We start from the raw sequence: 24,389 nt of genomic DNA, 5'->3' as shown, positions 1-24,389 counted from the left end.
GTTGCCCACGATGCAGACACACCACCTTGCACGTCCATACTATTACAATGAAAATACTCCATGTATGTAGCTACTATTTCCTTCAATCTTTATATGATTTGTGATTGGCATTTGGGAACTTATGAACTTGTCTGCTAACATCTAGCCAACTGTCGTATATGCCTGGAACACGACCATTAAACACAACTTACGTATGTCCCATCCAGCTCTACAAACACACACTATTGGGATGTCTTTGCACCAGAATGGTGGATGCATACCTTCTTAATAGTGGAGTAGGTCTGGGTGTTTATAGAGAAAATGGGAAGAGAAACTCGATTTTTGAGAAGTCGAGTTATGTACAAGACCCATTTGGACACTTAGAGGGCGTTTGGATCGGCGTTCTGTGTCCACGTCAGCGTTTTGGCTTCTGTTTTTTTTTTTTTTTTAACCCAGTCGCATATATTGACTTTCAGCTATGAACAGTACACAAAATTACTGTTCATGGGTCCCACAAATTTCACTTTTCAGCAACTTTTTCATTAAAAATGGGTCCCACAATACTATTCACACATTTAAAAATTAATTTGCTACAGTTTTCAGTTTTCAGTTTCAGCAAAATAAGTTCTATCCAAACAGACCCTTAGACTCCTCCTGGATTGCATCTAGATTTGTCCAAAGTTCTTGAAAGCAATGGCTATAACTTGATTCCCCAATTGCCGAGTTTCTGAATTTTTACATCACATCATCAGCTTTTTGTAAATGTTACTCGGTCACTTAGAAATCAAGTTTTTATATAACTCAACTACAAAGAAGTCGAGTTATAATTCCATGCCCAAGGACCATATATCAGAACCCATGCACAACTCTGGCTGATTGAGTTCTGAAACAACTCAGTGTTTGAGTTCTAAAAAAGATCAAAAAAGCTTGAGAGGTCATTGATTTAATCTGAGCATGTTGGCATGGCATTTTCCTCCTCACCATTGCATCTTCACCAAGTGCACTACAAGTGCGGTCCCCTTCTTCTCTGTTATGGCACATCTCCCCTGACAAGTATAGAGCTATAAATATATGAGATTGCAACTATATCTTGACTTTTAAAAAAATTGTGATTACACTTATTGTGGCACTTTAGTATGAATGTGATTACACTTTAGTATGATTTTAACACTCTGTGTGTGTGTGTATATCTGTATGTATAGATATATCTATATATAAACAAACATACCTACCCACATATGATCATATATATACACACACGCACTCGCGCACACACACACGTTTGTATATGTGTGTGTGTGTGTGTGTGTGTGATTGTGACATTGTGTGTGTGTATATATAGTTATGTATATATAGATATATCTATATATAAACAAACATAACTGTGAATTTCTATGATCACACACACACACTTCTGCATTCCTACATAGGTATCAGCAATGATGTAAGAAACAATCATAGGTTTAAATTGTTTGGCTTGAGTGCATGTTTGTGTACAAATGAATCAAGTTTTTTAAGAAAACGCAGGATATCATTATAGTGCGTCTGTAAAAGTTTCATTGTACGTTTACGTGCATAAAGATTAATTACAATTGCGTTAACATAACCCCTTATCTTCTGCATGAAAATCATTGTTTGATTAATTATCCTTATCCAGGTCTGTCATGGGTCATCATCACTTCTACATTTACTATGATGGGGAGGCATATTGCCATGACTTGCATGGACTGTCCTATCAAGGCTAGTCACTGAAGCAGAAGTTGATTAGGTTGAAATGCGGATCATAGTTGAGAAAAATGCACCAAAACATAACTAGAGTTCTAGGGTTGGACAAGGAGTCACATCAAATATCCATTGTGTATCGTGCTCCTCAGCTACTTGTAGGTACTCAAGTTGTCTACAACTCGCATTTGTTGCTTTGCGATGATGACGTGGACATGATGTGGGCAGTGATTAAGTGGATCCCCCATTTCATAGCGTCCGACTTGTATGTAACCGTTGAGGCTATTGGGTTCCATGCTGGTGCAAGTTCGTAGCATGCCAATGGGGTGGAAGAGCCACACTCATCTCCATTTGATGTGTATCCTTCCATTGTCGACGCCACGCCTCTACCTTACAACACTCAACCATGTAGTGCAGTTGATGATTTGCACAACATTGAAGAAGTCGAAGTGTTAGGCGTCACCCAAACACATGACGTGGGAGGGTCTAGTCACGCATATGAACATGTCTAAGCTGATATGGATGAGAGACTTAATATTGATGTCAGACGAGATGTGTATGAAGAGTTCATTGATAATGATGGACAGGTGGACAATCCGAAGGTCGTAGATGAACTACAGATCGAAGACAACGAGGATGATTTCCCTAATACAGTTCCTATCCTAGAATGGTTCACATCAAACACATGGGACAATATTAATGACCCATCACCTTTATTGGGTACAGGACAGATTACAAGTTGGCATAAAGGAGACCAGCTGGCAAAAAGGATGCTATTCAAGAATAAAGCATCCGTTCAATATGTTTTGACCCTCTACTCTGTGGAGCATAATAAGCAAGACAAGGTCATCAAGTCTGACACTAATAGGCTGGTAGTGCGGTGCATACATGATGCATGTTCATGGTCAATTCGGGCTATTTTCAACAAGAAGCACGAGATGTGGCTGATCAGTAAATGTAAGGGTCCCTACAGTTGCACATCCCTCCAGGTAGTGACCGATGGACAAATGATGGATTCAAGGTTCATTTTCGTTGCACTTGAGCAGTATATATGGGAGGACGTTGCAAGATCCATAAAGGACCTACATACTATGCTGCATGTGAAGCACAAGCATGAAGTTACTATGTACAAGGTTTGGGAAGCCAAACAGGAAGCAATTGCGTGTATTTATAAGAATTTTTATGAGTCATACACGGAATTGCCACGGTTTCTAGCGGCACTAGACGATGCAGATCCGAACACTGTAACTTTGCTAAAGTGCGACCCCTGTGTCCTGGGGACTTGTATATTCAACTTCGCGTTTTGGGCTTTCGGTCCGTGTATTAGAAGGTTTAGGCATTGTAGGCCGGTGATAAGCATAGATGCAATGCACCTCTATGGCAAGTACAAAGGAAAGTTGTTGATAGCAATGGCAACAAATGGTAACAATGAGGTTTATCCACTCGCATTTGCTATTGTTGAAAGCGAGAGCAAAAAAGACATAGGGATGGTTCTTAGCATGCTGCTGAGTCGAGTTACGGATCAAACCAATTTTTGTATAATCTCCAATAGGCATCGTGGGATACAATCATGCTTTTATGACACCACTAGGGGCTATTTGCAAGTGCTCTTTACCCATCACCGGTATTGCCTCTGCCATTTAGTAAGCAATGTTAACACTAACTTCAATAGTATGGCGTTGAAGAACTTGGTATGGAAGGCAGCAATTACGAATCAAGTTAGGAAGTTTGAAAACACCATGGATTGCATTAAGAATGTCAATTCGGCGACATACGACTATCTTAAGGCTGTAGAGAAGGATATACTTGCACATGACCATGGGCATCGATATAAGGCAATGACAACCAACCTATCAAAGTGCTTTAATGGGGTACTTAAGGGTGCACTCAGCTTACCCATAACCGCAATGTTGAAATTCACATTTTACAAGGTGAACTCGTACTTTAACAATTGTCGTAACAAAACCCTAGAGCAGATGGAAGAGGGGCAAAAATGGTGCAAATATGCCTATGACAAGTTTGAGGCAAATCAAGAGAAGGCGAAGCTCCATATCGTTAGAAGGATAAGCGTGCAACAGCACTTATATACAGTGGAGACAGTCTAATCTTTTGGCTACTAGGGGGGAGCTCACGCCCATAGGGTTGATCTCGTGGAGATGACATGCACGTGCGGGAAATGGGAAGCATACAAGATCCCCTATTCACACTTAATAGCAGTTTGTGCTAAGTATAACCACGATGTGACGGAGTTTATGGGTCGTTTCTACCATGTGTCTGAACGGTACCACAACTATGAGCTGATATTCCAACCATTGAAAGGTAGGTTAGAATGGCCGGATCCGGAAGAAAGGAGGACAGTGATGCCAAACCCATGGTTGATCCAAGAGAAAGGTCGGCCTAAGTCCACGAGAATCCACAATAAGATGGATGACGAGGATAGGGAGTTGCCAACCTCTTTATGGATTGAGAACAGACCAAAGTCAAAGTGTGGGTTGTGTTACCAAGAGGGTCATAACCGTCATAGATGTCTGACTCGAAATGTGGAATCAACAAGCCGTGGTGCTACATAGCAAGTAACAATTGCAAGTCATAGTAACAAGGGGGGATATATCATAAGTTATTCTTATTTAGTGTTGTCAATTATTCTTATAAGTCATGTATTGCCAACCTCTTTATGGATTAAGATTCCTGTAGTAATTTTTAGATTAGAACCATGATAGTAAAAGATGGTTTTAAAAGATGAGTAAAAGATGCGGTATTGATGTATTTTTCTTTGTACTTGTGCAAATATGGGATTCGTGGCAAAGAGACAGTTTTTGTGGCGCTAGTTAAACTCAAATCACTTTTTGTAAACTATGAGAAAACATCATTTATATGTAAATGGTTGTACTTACATTGTGAAAAACTTGGTTCAATGGTTTTAAATGTATAATGGCTCTTTATTTCCTTTGTAGATTGTATGGACGATTTTCTTATTCATGTGGTTGGAAATGAGATGATTTGTTTATGGATGTGGCTGGAATTGTATGGATGATTTGATTATGGAAGTGGTTGGAACTATATGGATGAGTTGTTGATGGAAGTGTTTGTGATCAAGTTCAATTTTATGATGAATAAATAGGTAAAATTAGTATGGGGGTGAACAATTCTACATGAGTTCTTAGCTTAAGGCTTTGTAAGCATGCTTTAAATAACTCGATATATAAGATGTCGAGTTACATTGCTAATAACCCAATTATTATACAATCGAGTCATTCAAAACACTCTTCTAAACACTTGGATTCCTTCTAGATTGCATCTGGATCAGTCCAAAGTTCTGGGCTGGATGTGTATGGGCAACAGGGAGTAACTCAATTCTTTAGTAATCGAATTACGTTGCAAGTATCCTGATTATTAACACATCAAGTTACATTGACTTATATTGCATGTAACCCGAATATTGGAAAATTGAGTTATTTAGAAGGCCCTTCTGGACACTTGGATTCCAACTGGATTGCATCTGGATCAATCCAAAGTTCTAGGCTAGACGCGTATGGGCAACAGGGAGTTACTCGATTCTTCAGTAATCAAGTTACGTTGCAAGTATCCCGATTATTAACAAATAGAGTTACATTGACTTATATTGCATGTAACCCAAATATTGGAAAATCGAGTTTTTTAGAAGACCCTTCTAGACACTTGGATTCCTCCTAGATTGCATTTGGATCAATCCAAAGTTCTGGGTTGGACGTGGTAGCAACATGGAGTAACTCAAGTCTTGGGTAATCGAGTTAAGTAACTCAATAACTGTAAAATCAAGTTACTTTAAAAACTCAACCACCTATACATCGAGTTATGCCTTAACCCACGGTGATAAGTTCACCATTTTTGCAGAATCTGCAGAAATTAGTTCTCTCTCTTTTTGATTGCCCTCGACACATCTGGCTAGAATCGAAGTTTTCCATGCAAATTCTTCAAAGATTTTATGTAGTAAGACTCTTTTAACCGTTATTATCTTTAAAATTGCACATGGTGGTGCGTTATTCTCCAATTTTTGTTCGGAATTTCAAACTTCATTGTCTATCTAGATTGTGATGAAATTGGGTGTTTGGCTCTGAAATGCTTAATGGGTTAGGTAGTATGAATGTTGTTTGACTGTTTAATACTCTGTAGTTGCGAAAAGTACATTAGATTTTGTTCAAAACTAAAAACTAGAGCTGATAATGCATGCTTGGCAATTTGGGAATTTCATAATTGTAGGTGCAAATGTCAAAACTGGTTAATGGGCCCTTTTGTATCATTGTGGGTGCAACAGATTGTGAATGCTTTTTAGAATATTAATTAAATATTTTTTTATTATGCCTGTCTATGCATCTTACGCAGTAGGATTAGAGTGTGGGTGTTGTGTTTATCTCTTTGTCATGCGGTTTTTGGTTCTGTTTTTTTGTGAGCTGATCATGTTTCCACTGCTGACCGCCAGTTACTTATGGCTCTAAGGAGGGCTAAGAGGGGGAAATCCAAAGTTGCATCCGAACCTAAAGTAGTGTTTGATTGATTAAGGTTCCACACGCACGCAAATGAGCAAACCTTTGGAACCTTGATTCAGTATGGGCATAAGTGGGGAGAACGCCAAATCAATCTAGATGAATTGCATCCTTCTGTCCATGAGAATCTATAGTCTAGGCATTGGTTGTATCTGTGTACAAACATAAAACCCCCTCTTGCTGACTTGATTAGAAAATTCTATTCGAATCTCTCGGTGCATAAGGATGTTTCCTATAGTGTACCGTTTACAATAACTAGGGACGTAATATCCAATGTTCTTGATGTACCTATAATTCATACACCTACCTATCCATACTCTGAGTCTCTTCGTATTGATGATGTTATGGATGTTCTTTGTGGAAGATTAGTCACTCGAGCTTCTAATCCAAGTATTAGCTTAAGTGAGTTAATTAAGCTTAATTATATCTTCTTTAGGATAGCTTGTCACAACATCTTCCCTATCTCTCTTGTCCATACAATCCCTATAGACAGTGTTTCTTTGTTTACGCCCTTATCACCGATAGTTCCATTTGTTTTCCTTCCCTTTTCATTGAAACCATTGTAGAGGTGTGTAGGAGCAAGTATAAGAGGCATGGTCTATTCTTTCCATTTTTCATCCATAAGGTCCTTAAATACTTAGGATTAGAGAACTTTCCTTCCCAAGAGTTGGTCCACATCCTTCCCCATAGGAGCCAAATTTCTGAAACAGTGAAGTTCCCAAAAGAAGTTTGTCGACCCCAGTGTTGGTTCATCCAAGAGACCACAAGTACGGTCTACTACTAGAGATGTTCCAGATAAGGACATGCATAGGGATCCCACAGTTGTTGTTGCCAAGGATGGTGATGATGAGGTAGATGTTGACACTGCTGTTGCTGCACATACAGGCCCTCCTCCTCCCTCTCTTATTGCTATGATGGAGATCGTTACGATGACTTAGGCAGCCTCTAGATGGTCTTCTTGCAGTGGTTGCAGCTTTGGGAGCGGACTTAGCTAATTATAGATGTCCTGTTCCACCTTCTCCACCATCTAACTCTTGATGATTACCATTGACCATTGTACCCAAGGAGGAGACAAACTTTTTGTAGTTGTTGTAGCATATTTCGAGAATTGTATGACAGTTCTACGTAGTGACTTTCAGCCAGTTGTATATTTTGTTATTTTTGTGGCAGTTTGAAGAACATGGTATCTGTGGAAAGTAATTTGATATATTAATATGATGGTTAGTTTGATGCCCATCGTTATTATTATTAGTATTATTGAAATAGTTCTAACTGTAAGTATTATTATGAATTTAAAATTAATACACCTAATAATTTGAAATCCACATATTAATAAGGCTTAAATCCATCCATGAATTTCATTGATAGAAATTATTTGTACTTTTTGTATTTTATTTAAACTATTTGAACTAAAAATTGAAATCCAAGTCTTTCTTCACAAACAAAAGGATGTGAAAAGCCATTCTTGTAGTGCATTGTGTGGTTGTTTTGCAATATCTCGCCTTCAGTTCATAGAGTAGATCATAGTTTTTTCATCTATAAAGCCATTGAAAAAAGTATCCCTTCAACACCCCCCCTCCCCAAAAAAAAAAAATCATCATTCATATAATTATGAATTTGGTTCCCGTGTGGACTATACCTCGTGCATCATATTTTCATTACCAAATTTATTGATGAAACCTTGCAATGCAGTTAGTTTACACAATTAATGAGATAACAATAAATATGCTCAAGTCATGCTTTGCATAACAGCGGAAAAAAAAAATAAAGCAACACTTGGCATCACCTCATGCACTCCCGCATTAGGTTTAACAATTTTTTTTCAAATATTGATTTTTTTGCTTTCGCACTACTAGAATGGAGTATACAAATGTTAATCTTATAGAAGTCTTATAATGCAATTCACTATCATTTCTTCATTGTGTTGTTCAATTGGTCCATGCATCACATAGGTTAGCAACCAACAATATTCATAATAACTACAATAACAATAATAATTACAATGGGCACCAAGTCATTCCCAAAAAAAATAGAGTAACTAGATACGCCAGCTACTTTTGCACCAAGTCTAGTCCTATCAAACTGCTTCACGTGAATATGTACGCAAACTTTCTCACAGTACCCTCATCAGCCCATTACTATTGCCCCGATTCCAGTTATATCAAATCGAATCACGTGAATACAGTTCAAATGACTAACGCGGCCAACTTTTCCACTGCTACACGACAGCTTCTGACAGTTTCACCATGCTTACTGAGATAGAAACACATTCACGTGACTCATTACGCATGCTTCTACACTACACTGCATGGACCTACGGCTGTTACACCAAGACTAGTCATGTCAACCACATCAGACACACCACACACGCCAACAAACGTTACGGTTGAGCTGAGTCATTTTCTCAATTATGTGTGCACATCCTGACATCCCATCACTGTTCTACCCTGTCCAATCAGATCAAACACAAGCCCTACTATTCTTTTTACGTGTATACTCCTGTTACCTGATGCACTTCACTGCATTAACTTAGAATCGCTGCACCAAGTCTAGTCATATCAAGTGAACAGCCTATATGTACCAATTACTATTATGCAGTTGAGCCTACTTCTGTACCAATTATGAACTGCTGGACCCAGTCTAGTCATATCAATCGATCAAGCTGACTCATGTACCAATTACTATGAACTGAACAATTTGCACATGGCCGACACCACAACACCATACAGTTGCCCATGCAATCCGTCTATATATACCTCAGTCAATCCTTACACCATACTACCACACCACACCATACAGTTGCCCATCGCATCTAGATATACCTCAGTCAAATTCACCTTTTACAATGCCGATGCGCAATTGGCTCCTACCCCGTTTTCCTGATAACTACAGGAGGGAGAGATAACGATGAGAGGGAATATTATGCAAGGCTGCAGCAAGAGTGGGAGTACCGCATGAATGAGTCCAACTCTCTACATAATGATCTCCTTCTACTCGGGGCACCTTTGGTGGATCGAGTCTTACTAACAATGCCAAGGGGAAACATGGAGCAATGCAAGCGAACCGTTGCCAAAATCCAAAAAAAAAACAACCTAATGTTCCTTCATAGGTATAGGTATCACCTGTTGCGGCTTGCAGAAGAGCAGGCTGCTACAACCAACAAGCAGCTCACCCAAGTAGAACGTAATAGTATCCTCAGCTACGAGGACTACCTGTCTGAATGAATATTTATGTACTACATTGCCTAGCTAGGTTCTATGTGGGGTGCGTACTATCTCTAGAATTATGTTATCAATGTTGGTAATGCATGTTGGTCGATATGCAAGTCATGCATATTGATGGTGTCCTATGTAAGAATATGTACGTTGTATGTGTTATGCATGTATGTGTTAGTTGGTCGATATGCAGGTAATGCATATCGACCAACATCATGTGTAGGAGAATTTAGGTATTATGCATGGGTTATGCATCTAATAATTTGTCTTCCTCTTTGCAATAAGTAGTCATTCAAGATTACGCATCAAACGTGCATATTTGTGCAAATGATGATAAGGTTTACATAAAACCCTAACCATAAACACGGTTCCCTACACAATACAAATACAACAACAGTGACACACATACATCTAAAACATAATTAAAGATAACAGTTATACATCAAAGTGCGAGTGGACCACAACATGATTACTCTTCATCTGACATCTCCACGTCCGACTGATAAATGTCTGTTGCAAGAAGTGTTTGCATGTATCGTGCATGCTCGTACAACTTACATTCCACTGATTCTTGAATCTCCACCTAGGTCCGATATTGATTGAGACATATCTTCATTCAATTATTTTCTTCTCTTATGTAGCACAATACTCTACAAAGTTCTTCTATAGTGTTTCTTGGCATCTGCAATGCGAGTCGCCAAGGCACTGGCAGCTTATAGCCAACCACCTTATCATAAAACATCTCATGTTCACGGAGTAACTAGTCCCACTCCGCCCTCATGGTATTGTGCACTATTTCGCAGGTTAGGATTGATTGGATAGGTGAATTCATCTTCTAATACCTAGGAATGACCCAACGTGGTAAACACATCGCGTGGCCTGTAGCAATAAGGGTCACCCATTGACGATGACTAAAATAACATCGAAAGATCAAGTTAAAAATGTGCATCAACTATTAGTAAATAATGTATAGCTACATAAAATGGTACACAACTAAGACAATTCTAAATTGATGTAGTTTTACATGCTAGATCTATCATGTGGCCCGTAACATAAACAAAAGAATAATTGTACAATGATACATGATGCATGGCACTGTGTGGAAATATAATTGACTTATACTACTGTACACATGTGAAAATACACTATAACAATGGGAGCGTGGGTACTCCCGTTCATGTACTGATTTTCCAGCCTACACTGACATGACAAGCCTTGATACTCATATATAAAATTTTTATGATATTTGGACCATGAGATGAGCTTATAAATGCACCACAATACTGAATGGATTATTTTTATCCCACTAACTTCTTCGACTGACTAAGCTATGAGTCGCAATGCCTCAAGCTCAAAACCTACAATACGAAACAAGTTTGGATCTACTTCAACAAATGCATCATCACAAGTTCCAGCAAACCAACAACTATAGACATACACAGACCACTATGGAGGGAAATGGGTTGGAAAGAAAAGAGATTTCGTTAATATTCCAATATACACGCAGGAAAGTCTAGGAAGCGTCGAACACATCATGGTCGACAAACTTGCACAACTGAGTACAGATACCACCACAACAGAGTTCACCACAGCAGAACAACCATGGTCAGAGCTATATAAGAAGATATGTGAGTTGGAGGTGTACTGTCGATGGCATGGGTTATGAGTTCCTAAGGCACGATCAACAGAGTTACCTAGAGACGAACCTACCAACATACTTGCTCATCTCGAATGGGAGAACAATCAAATGCAAAGGCGATTAGACCGTTTTCATGCAGTCCAAAAGGCTAGGAAACATCTATCAGAGAAGGCGCAAGAGCGAGCCATCAAGCCTTTTAATGAAATTACTAATTTAGACGATGATAAAGATATTTCAAACTTCTCAAACTCAAGTAATGATGATTTCCAAAAATTCCTAACTATGAAAATTAGACGTTGTTGTTAATGTCTAAACATTCTGTGTAAGACGTAGTGTTGTTGTCATTGTCTAACAATGATGATTATGTACGTTCAACTAAAGTATGGAATGCATTAATGCTACTTATATTGTTAACAATGTCTGACAATGTAGTAACCACTTTTATTGCTTTTGCATTGCTGATTTGTTAATAAAAGCCTTCTAGAGTTATCAACATGACCATAAATGCTACTTATCATATTCTTATAATTATGTGTTATCCTTCATTTCACTAACCATCTTATAACAATCTAAGAAAAATAAGTTATATAGTTTATTACATCTTGTTATGGTAAGGATTCTCATTCTCTTGCGATTAAAATTTACTACAACAAACAACCAAAATCACACCAACGTACTCATATAACACTCATTCAACCAAAAAAAATCAATACAATATCAAATGAAAATAACGTTGCCATAAAATTCTGGTATGAGTTTTTTACTTGAGATGATAGAAATTTTAGTTCAATCTGGAAGCAGTTGTGGATCTGTAGAGTAGTAGTGGAATTCAGTTCAGACTGAAAGCAACAAGACAGTCTGAATGGGAGGAGAAGTGTAATTATAACACGAGCATAACTCGATTTTAGAGAGTTCGATTTTGCTTTATAACTCGATATTGCAATAGTCGGTTATTTAACTCGATGTTATAGTAATCGAGTTATGTACGATTAAAACAAATGAAAATGCTATGCCTAACACCAAGGCAGTCTGAATGGGAGGAGAAGTACAGCTATAACACGAGCATAACTCGATATTTAAATAGTCAATTATATAACTCGATTACTATGAAATCGAGTTATTCACAGATTAAAAAATAATAAAATGCCACGCTGGCTCCCCAGTGTGACAAAAATCTCGTCCAAACTCGATTATAAAATGACCGAGTTATTCATGTAACTCAATTATGGTAATGTCGAGTTTTAAAACAGGGAGATTTCACTAATTAGTTTGAAAAAAGGCAAAATGCTGAAACGTTTGTGAGAAATGGGCAAATGCCCATTTTGGCCCACAAAATAGACTCATCTTTTTGCAACTCTTCCCACTCCTTAAAAATTAAAAATTGAAACTATTATTTCCATGATTGAATATAATAGATGAATTCACTCACAAAAAAAAATACATATAGATGAAGATATCTTCACCTATTTAATAAATCAGTTTAGACAGTCAATAATTAGAAAATACAATATTGAGCAATTGGATAGATACAACAACTAAACCACAACTTTGCTGGTAGTTGAACTGGGAAGTAATTTGTTGCTCATCAAAATTGCATTAGGATCTTCAATTTTTTTCAAGTGGGTATTACTAAAAACATAGATTTTTAAAGTTCTAAATTCTGATATTGAAGTCAATAGAAATAAGGTTGACATTAAAATAAAAAATAAAAAAAGAGCAAAACTAGTTTACAGGCTTTTAAGGACTATACAGAAACACAACTTGCACAAATGCCGTCCGCGGACTATCTTCTATTTGCATAGTTTGGAGAATCAACTTGGAATGTGTTGAAGATAAATTCCCCATAGAGCAGACTATTCATAAATTATGTATGCCATTCAAATATAGAATGAAATAAGAAAATTTAGACATAAATTATAAAAAGAGGCTTTCTGTCCAGTCAAAGATAGCTGTGTTTTAACGGTCACAACTCATAGATGGAAGGTAGAACATAATTTTTCCTTTATTTCTGTGCCGGCCAAGGCTGGGTACACCTATTAACAAAAACAGTGTTAAAAAGGCAAGTGTTTATTTTCTTTTCTTTTTTTTCTTTTTTTTTGGGAGAAGATGTTTTCATTGATTAGTTTTGTTTAAATATAGTAAATTATATAAAAGTATAAATATACTCCCAACTTTTGGCTTTAAAAATTTGTGCATAAGTTATCAATTAACCGGAAGTGGTGAGTTAATTTAAAATTGATTGTCAACCACTTATATTCAACTATTTTATCAAATTGGGGCAAAAATTATATACCTAAACTTAATATAATTTTTTAGGGAGCGTGTATCATTGAGAAAGTCTATGGGCACAAAATTTTAGCCACAAATTCACAATCTTGACATGTGCAACTATGAGTAGTGAAGAAAAAATGGTAAATATATGTGAAAGTAATAGTTCACCAATTATGTGATTAACTATAAGTGGTGAGTCCATCTAAAATTTATTGTCAACCACTCATATTCAACTATTTCATTGAATTGGGACAAAATTTATATACCTAGACTTAATTTAATTTTTTAGAGGGTGTGTATCATGAGAAATTCTACGGGCACGAAATTTGCGTCACAAATTCACAATCTTGACATGTGCAACTATTAGTAGTGAAGAAAAGATGGTAAGTATATGTGAAAGTAATGATTCATCGACTATAATAGCACATTTCATTAAGTTGTGATAAAAAAAATGTAATGGTAAAAGAAATGGTACATCACTGGAAGGATAATTACCAATTGTTATGGCTTACAATCAAATATAATGACTAACTATATTTTTTTTCTAAAGATTAGTTAATAAATTAAATAGTAAATAATATTTGATTCACTCAAAATTTGGCATGCATGTTAAGAAAATAGAAAAAAAAAAAAAAGTAATTCAATAATGGGATATATATATATATATATATATATATATATATATATATATATATATATATATATATGAGATCAATGTTACACCACTACATTTTTTTTTAATTTTGAATTTTGACAAATCGATTGTCTGATTATATTTTTTCCTTATATTCTCTGTACTTGCAAATTTTTAAGATGATCTTAAATCAATTGCTATATAATTTATAAAAAAAAAATTCAAATTTTTGTATTTTGAAATTATGCATAAATATGAGTTTATGAATCAAATGATTAATAATATTCGATTAGTGTATGAAATTTAGCATGTGTATTAAGAACATAGATAACATAGAACTCAACAATAAAAAATTTGAAATATTAATTCAATAAAAAGTGGTTAATAAGGTGGTATAACATTTCTCAAAATAAAATTCTCTATGACTTTTAACTCAAAAAATAAGAAGAAAGCATTAGGGTTGTAGACACTCATTTTTTGCGAGCCCAATAGGGAGGAAGACCCAAAGTCATGGGCAAAAGAAAGTAGTATGGAAATGCCATTAAGCTAAGTGGCAAGAATGACAGATAGTGGGTCTATAAAGCAAATAAATGGATCTTGGGGAAGTAAATGGACCTAAAAAGGCCCGGAAGAAAGTAACAACAAACCCATAGACTGTATGGATATGGAAAAGTGAGAATGGGTCATAGCTGCTACAGCAGGCCCAAAGTAATGCAAGTAAAAAAGTGAGGGGCTATGGAGAACCCGTGAGCCCCAAGGGAAAGGTGAGAAGTACTTGGGCCAAGGAAGCCCAATAAGTTAGTAAAAGCCCATGGAAAACATAGAATTGAAAAATGGCCAAGGATGCCCAGGAAAGTAAGTGGGCCAAGGACACCCAAATGAAAGTAGGTGGGACAAGGGAGCCCGCAAGTAGCAAAGGGCCCAGTGAGATTATTGGGCCTTCGGAGAAAGAATGAACGGAAAAAGTCTAAAGTGGCCTAGCAAGCTTGGGTTAAGTAGACTCCACGACAGGCACAACAGAAATTGTGTGATAGGAAGCAAGTAACAGGTGCTGAGAATAAAGGCATGGAACGGCCCACAATCGGGCAAGGCCCAGCCCATAGAGGATGCAAGTCATAAATGAGGAATCAGGCGAAACAACTTACGCCAAAAGAAGTCAAAATGAGCAGCAGACTAAACGATTGGACGATCAGACCGTGGGAGACAGATGAGTAGCAGGCAGAGTTTGAATAAGCATGGAGGTAAGGCACGCGCGAGGCCCAAGCACCACCAGCCTGTACCCAGCCAATACAAGAAATGGTGAGGTCATGGGTCAAAGGTAAAGGGGGTATGGTCTGGCGGTGGGAAGAGGAAAAAACTCATTTTCGTGTTTCCTACTCAAACCCTTTTGGAAGCAATGTCTTGCTGGGATGACATACTACCCAAAAGAGGTAATGCTAAGTGGGAACCACCAGGTGCATGTCGAGAGAGGTAGAGAGAAGGAGAGTATTCACACCGTGGCAGGTAAGAGTGTCACAAGAAGCAAGCAAAACGAAAAAGCCTTCTTCGTCTGAAGCGGAGTGGCGCTGGTTGGGTGACTGACCAGTCAGTGATGGTCTGCAAAGAAACCCACGCCAGACAAAAACGGTTAAGGGCTAAAATGGTAAAAGTCAAGCACGGCTGGCCCTATATAAGGAGCCCTACTGTGCAAGGCCAAAAGGGGGACGGCAACCTCTATGAGATAATCACTGAAATTGCAAGAAACAGGGAAGCGAGAGAAACAAGAAGAGAGAAAGAATAAGAAGAGAGTAAAAACAAAAAACAAAAAGGAAGAAGAAAGAAGAAGGATTAAAAGAAACAAAAAAAAATAAGAGAGAAGCAGAGAGAATGGAGGGATTAGCATGCACCGAATGGGTTAGTCTCCCTCTCCCCCTCTAATCCATGCCTTCTGGCAACAAAAATGAACTTTACTTAACCCAAATCACTTAGGCCCGTTCCTTCAGAGCAGCTAATTTCCTTCTCAGGGAGATTAGTAGCGTTGAAGGAGTAGTTCTCCTTTCTGACGTTGGTTCCGTAGGATGGTTTGACATGGCAGGCTAACTTTTATTTCTTTGAATATGCTTGTTTTTCTCAATTCAATACTTATTCTCCTGTTACCATTGTGTAAAGTGGGCACCCCTCATACAAGCCCACTGTCTGTTCTATCAAAATCCCTATTATTGTTTTTATTATATTTGATTGTTGTAGTTAATGTAACAGTTCTGCTTGCTGAAAACATACGATCAGGATCTGACAAACGGAGGCATTGTTTTGCGCACAAACCGGATCAGGAAGGCTTGCTCCTGGACCGGTCCCAACTCCTCGATCCAGAAAACTTTGGGTCTAGTGTAGCGGCAGGCGGCCCAGCCCAACACTTGCAAAAAAGGCCCACGCAAAGGTATTTCTAAATGAGCTTATTTTTACTATTTTGTTTTAAAAAATTAATTCTGTAAAAATATAGATATAACTAGATGAAGCCAACTTTAAAACTTATACTTAACCAAATATACAGAATAAATTTACAAATAAGCTAAAGCAAATAAGCAATCTTTGGTAGAAACTAGAAATTAAAGAAAATAAATTAGTCCTCATATCAAACACACAATAATTGGTAGAGAAGCTTTACCAAAAAGAATAAGTTCATGCCTGGTGTCCTTGACACAATCATTAGTGCAAGAGTTTCACCAAAGAGAATGGATAGTCAAAGCAGATATACCTTATTTTCGTCTCAGTGTGTTGACCCATTGTGCGTGCATATATGACTAGAAATATATGTTAAAATGTTCCCATGAAATATATATATGTCACTCACACCCTTATTATATAGGGTTTCCATAACTGCTTCTCACTGTTCCTAAGGCTGTGTTAGAAGCCATTCATAAAAGGACTTGTATCTGGTGTAGCTTATTATTTATACTGACTTGGTTTTGTAGAAAAAAAAACAATAATAATAATAATAATAAATCTATGTAGGAAAAAAAAACTCTTGCTCAAGAAAAGGAGGAGAAATAAAGAACATTATATTGTCTTCCTGCGATGGCTCTGTTTGAAAAGTCAGTGGGGTTGGTAAAACTGGTTCCGATCCCGACTTTACCAATTCTTTTTTCTTATTTCTGGTAGGTGACAAATACAAAGTTACAAAAGGACAACGCAACTTTGGCCAATATATCCATGTCATATGGAAGAGGCAAGTTTATATACCCTTTGGTCCACACTTCATACCTATCCCACTGGTGTAGTTCTTGTTGGTGGTGGTTAGCCTTACGGCTTTGACTTGAAGCAAAATGGCCCGGTCCTCACCTAACAGGTAATAGTGAACCTTGCTTTAAAATTTTGGATTTTGATTAATTCTTATGTTGCGGCCTCTTATTGAAGCTCAAAAAGAATAAAAAAATAGGTGAGGCCTTTCAGCCTGGCTTCACAGACACTCTAATATGCTAGAACTATATTAACTACATCCAATCTGGCCCCATAGGTTTCAACTTTCAAGTAATCGCTTACCAAAGAAATGAATGACCATCTTATCTCATTGATTTCAATAATTTGATCTTATATAGTTTTACATTTTTACTTTTTCAAAAAATTCACAGCAATATTTTATTAATGATAGGGTCAAAAGTTAATATGCATTAGCAAACCATATTCAAAATGTGCCAAATTAATTGAATTTGTAGGTCCTTAGTATCTAAAAATTTTATTTAAAGATCATGTTGAAGACACAAGAGACTACTCAATAAATGCTCGAGAATTGTGCTGAATCTATAGACTCAACTACAAGCTCAATTGTTGCTTGACCAATCAAGATTCACTTAAGCTTGATACCAGTCTCGTCAGTACACTACTCGATTGATTGAGACACATTTTTCCAAATTTTCAAATTCAGATCCACAATGACCAAAAATCCTTAGTATTTGTGCTCTAGTGAGGTAAAACATACTTAAGGCTTTCTTAGGTCATCAAAAACATGAGAGAGAGATTGTTGGCTTGTTGCATTTGTGTGCGTCAAGGGCTTGTACCAAGCAAGAACTTCGATACCAACCATTGTTGCGATCCTATATGAGATTGGTGATTTTGTGAAGTGGAAGCATATCATCAACAATCAAATTGTTGTTGTGGTGTCAGTCACGAATAGGATATTCATGCATTGAAGAGATCCATGATAGTAGAGCTTAATAGGGTTGAAGTTGTGTGTAGTCACTTTAGTAATTCCTATTGCAGGTAGCAATACAAGGATTAATATGTTATATCATCTAATTTCATTCTATTTAGTAGATTCTTTCATTGAGTGGTTACTAATTAACCCTCAAAGGGTTCCCTTATATAATCATATTGCATGCCCGCTTTATTTTCCGTACTTTTATTTACTTGCTATATTGGTTGTATGAACAGTTGCTAATTAAATTGCCATTCCAAAGCATACTTAATAATCAACTTGGTTGGATTGATAAAAGGATAAAGTTTAGTTACAAAATCGGTTGTAGTCTTAGACTACAAATTCACTTAATTTTTTTTTTTATTGAAGGTGAATTTTGACAAATCCACCATTGGATTACATCTTCTTCTTATATCATCCATGTTTGCAAAATTTCAAGAAAATTAAAGATCAATAGCTATGTCATCAATAAATTTTTAAATTACAAGTTTTTGTAATTTAAAATTATGCATAAAATATAAGTTTATAGATTATATAGTAAATAATATCTTATTGACACAAAATTTGATGTGTGTATTAAGAGCGTAAAGAACATACAATTCAACAGTTAGATTTTCAAAATATGCAGTAATATTTATTTTATTGAGTGAGTTTGTACCCTAAAACTACAACAAATTTTGTAATTAAATTTTGTCCTTGATAAAAATAGAAAAGCAACCAACAGGGGCCTAAAACTTCTCAGAGATTTGATGAAGGTGAAGGGAAACCTTTAGAATTTAATTTCACAACCAATCTATTGTGCTATACCTATATTATCTCAATTGTTGTCCCCTTTAATTTTAAGTAATTATTTATCAAAGAAATAAGGGATGGTGTCAAATTAATTTTGGGAAAAAAAATGTCTTACATAATTATTTTTTTTCTCTAGTGAATTTTTCATTCCTCTTATAATGATTGTTGTTAGACCATTTTCAACATATTAATGAAACCATATTTTTCTGCAGCTCACCTAGAACTTCTCAGAGATTCGATGAAGGTGAAACCTTTAAAATTTAATTTCACAACCAATCTATTGTGCTATACCTATGTTAACTCAATTTTTGTACCCTTTAATTTTAAGTAATCATTTATCAAAGAAATAAGGGATAGTGTCACATTAATCTCAGGAAAAAAAAATGTCTTACACAATTATTTTTATTTCTCTAGTGATTTTTTCATTCCCCTTATAAAAATTATTGTTAGACCATTTTCAACATATTAATGAAACCATATTTTTCATGAAAGGTGCTGCTCACCTAGAAAACCATCCTACTTAAGTGGCTAGTAGGTTGTTGAGCTTGAACTCAATTTTCGAAACCATTAACATGGTCTCCTTCACTTCATGAATAAAGTATGCGCACAGACACACAAAACAACAACAACAAAAAAATGATAATTGAAGTAATATATACGATAAGGTCAATGAATATCCAACTATAGGTGATGGTAGCACCCTGTATCTCTCCATATCCAAACTTAATCATAATGCAGAATAAAAATGCCAACGGGTAGTTAATAAAAATGTAAATAAATCAAGGATTTTGTGGTTAGAACTTGGAAATATAATTGCTTCCAAACTTGCTCAAGTGAAGAATAATATTCCAAAAAAATTCATTGCATTTTTATTATTATGCTAATTACCAACAAGAGCATCTCTAAGTTGAATCTAGATTATTATTTTAAAACAAAAGGCATGATAATTTAGGAGGAGGTGGCCGCCAACTCTTACCGTATATAAAAGATCAAACACCAAACGGGCCTAGTTTCATCCACCACCAACCACACACCAACTCTCTCTATTTGCCACGTTGAGATTCCATCGATAAAGCTTGTGGGTTCCACCAAAGGAAGGGAAGCTATCATAAAAATCTTAACTCCAATACCCTATGTCCACTCCAAGTACCCATTATTTATTTGTTTATGACCATTTCATTTACTTTTGTTAATCAAACTCCAAAAAAACAAAATACTTAGGTGTACTACTCGATTCTCTTTTTGGTTGAAATTTGACAACAATATAATCATATTTTAAAAATTACACGTCAATGAATAAGTTTTAAAACAAAAACAAAAACAAAAACAAAAATCTTACACTAAAGTGGAAACATTCTATCATACTTATATAGTTTTTTTTAGATAATTTTACCATGTTTATTTATGATCTTTTGGGTATATTACCTTTAATGAGCTGATCACTCATTTTTAATTATCAATAATCTCAATTATTATATATATATATATATGTGAATAATAATGAATTATTTCAATACATAATTAGGATTATGTGAATATATAATCAAACTCCTAATTTATTTTGGTGGCACCTAAAATCATTAAAAGTATGTAAAACTAAAAAAATACTAAACTCTATATTCAATACTTGTATATTAAGCTTGAAGAACAATACCTATTACCTACCACTTAAATACAAAAAATCAGACGTCATAAATACCCATAATAACGTCATGAAAATTGGAGAGCAAACCCCGAAGACTACAAGTCCAAAACCAATGAACCCAAATGACACCCAAAACTTGATTAGTGGGGTCCTCTCTCACTCACCCAAAGCCCCTCATGCTTTATCGATTCCTCACCAACCCCCGCCCGGTTTGGCGGGCGGTCCATTACCAACAACTTCTTACCCGTTCAAACCGGACCTTAGCTCCAATATATACCCCTACTCTTTCCTCATTTCTTCTCAGGCTCACTGTTATTTGTTTGGTGAGCACAAAAATCTAGCAGAAAATCCAAACCAAAAATCAAAGAAGTAAGAAAAATCATTTACATCAATGGCAACCAACGCAGAAGGAACACAAAATGAAGCTGGGAGGCACCAGGAGGTTGGCCACAAGAGCCTTTTACAGAGTGATGCTCTTTACCAGGTATAGATATATTGCATGCCATCAAAGAAAGACAAGGAAAATTGAGCATTTATGTGCTTTGAAGCTCTTGTTTGATGAGTTATATTTATCAATTTCCCATTTTTGGTTTGTTAACATGTTGTTTTTCTTTTTTGGGTTTGATTTTGTAGTATATTTTAGAGACCAGTGTTTACCCAAGAGAGCCTGAGCCCATGAAGGAGCTTAGAGAGATTACAGCCAAGCATCCATGGTGAAGATCATGACTTCAAAGATTGATTCTTTTGTCAAAATTTAGATACCCCGTGATATAATAATTAAGGTTGTTGTGCATTTTGTACTAAGCGTTTTTTGGGTAATCATCAATTAACAGGAACATCATGACCACCTCAGCTGATGAAGGCCAATTCTTGAACATGCTTCTCAAGCTCATCAATGCCAAGAACACCATGGAGATTGGTGTCTACACTGGCTACTCCCTCCTAGCCACAGCTCTTGCTCTTCCCGAAGATGGAAAGGTGAAGAAGAAATTCATGAAAACCCCATCACAAAAACAAACACAAACAACCAACAAAAACAACAATCCAAGAAAATGAAAATTAAAAGTTTGTATTTTTTTTTTTTTTTTTTTTTTTTGTGTACAGATCTTGGCGATGGACATAAACAGAGAAAACTACGAGCTTGGCCTGCCTGTCATCGAAAAGGCTGGTGTTGCTCACAAGATCGACTTCAGAGAAGGCCCTGCTCTCCCAGTTCTTGACCTTATGGTCGAAGATGTAAATTTCTCTAAACCCCTTGTTTTTCTTTTCTTTTTCACTTCTTTCTTGTTCTAGATTGGAACAAATTTGACGACAATTACAAGTTTTTTCTAGATTTACACATCATATTTTAGGTAGAATAAAAAGGTGGTTCTTTCTTTAATCAGAATTGGACAAAATTGGACGGCACACAAAATAGTTTTACTAGCTGTACCCAAACATTGCTTCAAATATCATCATGATTAGGTAGAACAACGTTCAAATAGGAACATGCCATCTCTTTTTTCTTTTTCTTTTTAATATGGAAAGTTCGAAGAAATTGATGATAAGGACAGCATTGTCAGTTCCTCAAAAAATAATAAATAAATAAAGAGCATTGTCGTATTTGTATATACAAATTATACAATGTTTAGAGAAGGAACGAAAATATGTTGCCATCATTATAGAAGAGAGAGAATTGGAATCCAGTGTCAAGATCTTGTAACTTAAATTCACATTTTTTTTTTCAAAAAAAATATTTAGAGTTCAAATTCTGATCTATTTTATAACAAAAATATTTAGAGATCAAATTTCTATGCACCAATTTATTTTATAACTTCAAATTTATGAAATTATGAAAGAAGAATTGGAATCTAGCAGAACCATAAAAGTAGGGGTGTAACTTAGGCCTTCTAGACTAGACTTAAATTAAATTTGTACTAAGTCATTGTATATGCATTAAAACCATAGGGGAATAACTTAGGTCCGCTGGACTTCAATTAAATTTACATAAGTCAGAATGTACGTACTAATGAATGAACTATATAGTTAAATTTATTGCCCTTAAAAAAAAGATAACATTATTTATGTTATACTATTGGGTAATCCAATCTTGAATAATTAAAAGTTTTTTCTAAAATTTACTTCTTGATTAGTATTTTTTACAACTAAAGTTGTTTCTATTTTTATTATAGTGGCCTATTGAAAACCATTTTTTTCGATATATTCTATGCGAATCTTATTCATAACCCTTTTCACATTACTCGCCAGTCGCAAACAAACAAGTCTTTCTAATCTAGATTAGAATAGAGTTGAGTTTTTAATTCTGATTTATTTGATTTGGTGTGGTGAACCACAGGAAAAGAATCATGGAGCATATGATTTCATATTTGTGGACGCTGATAAGGACAACTACATCAACTACCACAAGAGGCTGATTGAGCTTGTGAAGGTGGGAGGAGTGATCGGGTACGACAACACCCTATGGAATGGCTCTGTGGTGGCCCCACCTGATGCACCACTACGTAAGTACGTGAGGTACTACAGGGACTTTGTGTTGGAGCTCAACAAGGCTCTTGCTGCTGACCCTAGGATTGAGATTTGCATGCTTCCTGTTGGTGATGGCATCACTATCTGCCGTAGGATCAAATGAAGGGGTCCTCACCAAAATTAAAAACACTTTTTATTTTTCTAATTTTCCACCCCTCTTTTTTTTTTTGTATTTTACCATTTGTATTCGCAATCTGAAAGGACCCTGTACGATTGAAGACTAGCTACCATATTATCGATGGTGCTGATTTAAAATTGTTGTCACATATTATCATAATATTTGTATCTCTCGGTGATATTGTTAAATGGTCTATATATATAAGTTCCAAATGCAAAATAAGATAAAATTGTTACGGTTAATGAGAAATCTTGGCTGTTTATGCTCATAACTTTTTTCTTTTTCTTTTTCCTATGGGTACTGTTAACGAATATCTTAAACACGCATATTGTAGTATGGTATGGTCAGAACCATAGGACCTTGTATGCAATGCAATACAGACCAACAACCATCTCATCTTACTTAGCTGATTTCTTTCTTCCTTCAACTACTTTAATTTGCCCACTTGGTTACAAACTTACATTATTAAGTGTGATAAAAGTTGTTGCGAACACGCTTGCACTTTTATATATACTAGTAAGTTGCATGTACAATGCATGAATAATATTGTAATATTTTATATAAAATAATTTTAGAAAATGTTGTACATACATTATAGCATAATTGTTATAAAAATTTATTAGTAATGAGTTCATCATAAGAAACAACAATTGTAGATTACACACATATCTTTTATAATTATTCAATTTAAGTAATAAGAAATTTGAAAAAAATAAGATTTTGGAGGAATATAGTAGAATAAAATTCAATAAAGAATTTGTCTTTCTCCTTAATTCTAAAATGAAATACACATCACAAACACTCACAATCGATTACAGCATTTACAAAACCCACAACGACTGACTTTAACATCAAATGCCGACGGTACTATTCACAGACACACAGATGTATCATGGATATCCTGTCACTATTCACTTTCAATGGCAGAATCTCTCAACCAGGGAATCCTTCCAGAAATTGTACCCGCCGACCCAGACATTTGCAGACAGCAATGGCCTCATCAACACCATTGGGAAATGCCCAATCCGTTTGATTTTGATGATCCCTATTACCATAATCCTGATCCAGATGCAGACATTGATGAAGAATGGTTTCAAGGAAGAGATTATTAGAAGAAATTATGTACAAAAGGATATATGAAAAAAAAAAAAAAA

The 24,389-nt window shown here is 35.9% G+C and overlaps 2 protein-coding genes across 2 annotated transcripts; both read left to right on the top strand.

Annotated features, from left to right (window-relative positions):
* Positions 1–2,219: 2,219 nt before the first annotated feature.
* LOC142644296 (uncharacterized) lies at positions 2,220–3,806 on the top strand. Its single transcript, XM_075818940.1, has one exon. The coding sequence runs from the start codon at positions 2,220–2,222 to the stop codon at positions 3,804–3,806; it is 1,587 nt and encodes a 528-aa protein (XP_075675055.1).
* Positions 3,807–20,792: 16,986 nt separating this feature from the next.
* On the top strand, positions 20,793–23,484 carry LOC142643174 (caffeoyl-CoA O-methyltransferase). Its single transcript, XM_075817720.1, has 5 exons — positions 20,793–21,075; positions 21,225–21,304; positions 21,425–21,569; positions 21,696–21,827; positions 22,927–23,484. The coding sequence occupies exons 1-5, from the start codon at positions 20,983–20,985 to the stop codon at positions 23,218–23,220; spliced, it is 744 nt and encodes a 247-aa protein (XP_075673835.1). The 5' UTR covers positions 20,793–20,982; the 3' UTR covers positions 23,221–23,484.
* The last annotated feature ends 905 nt before the right edge of the window (positions 23,485–24,389 follow it).

Source organism: Castanea sativa, chromosome 7 (assembly GCF_040712315.1).
Source record: "Castanea sativa cultivar Marrone di Chiusa Pesio chromosome 7, ASM4071231v1".
Taxonomy (NCBI): Eukaryota; Viridiplantae; Streptophyta; class Magnoliopsida; order Fagales; family Fagaceae; genus Castanea; species Castanea sativa.
The sequence above is the reverse complement of the archived record's forward strand: the minus strand, read 5'-3'. Positions and strand labels throughout refer to the sequence as shown.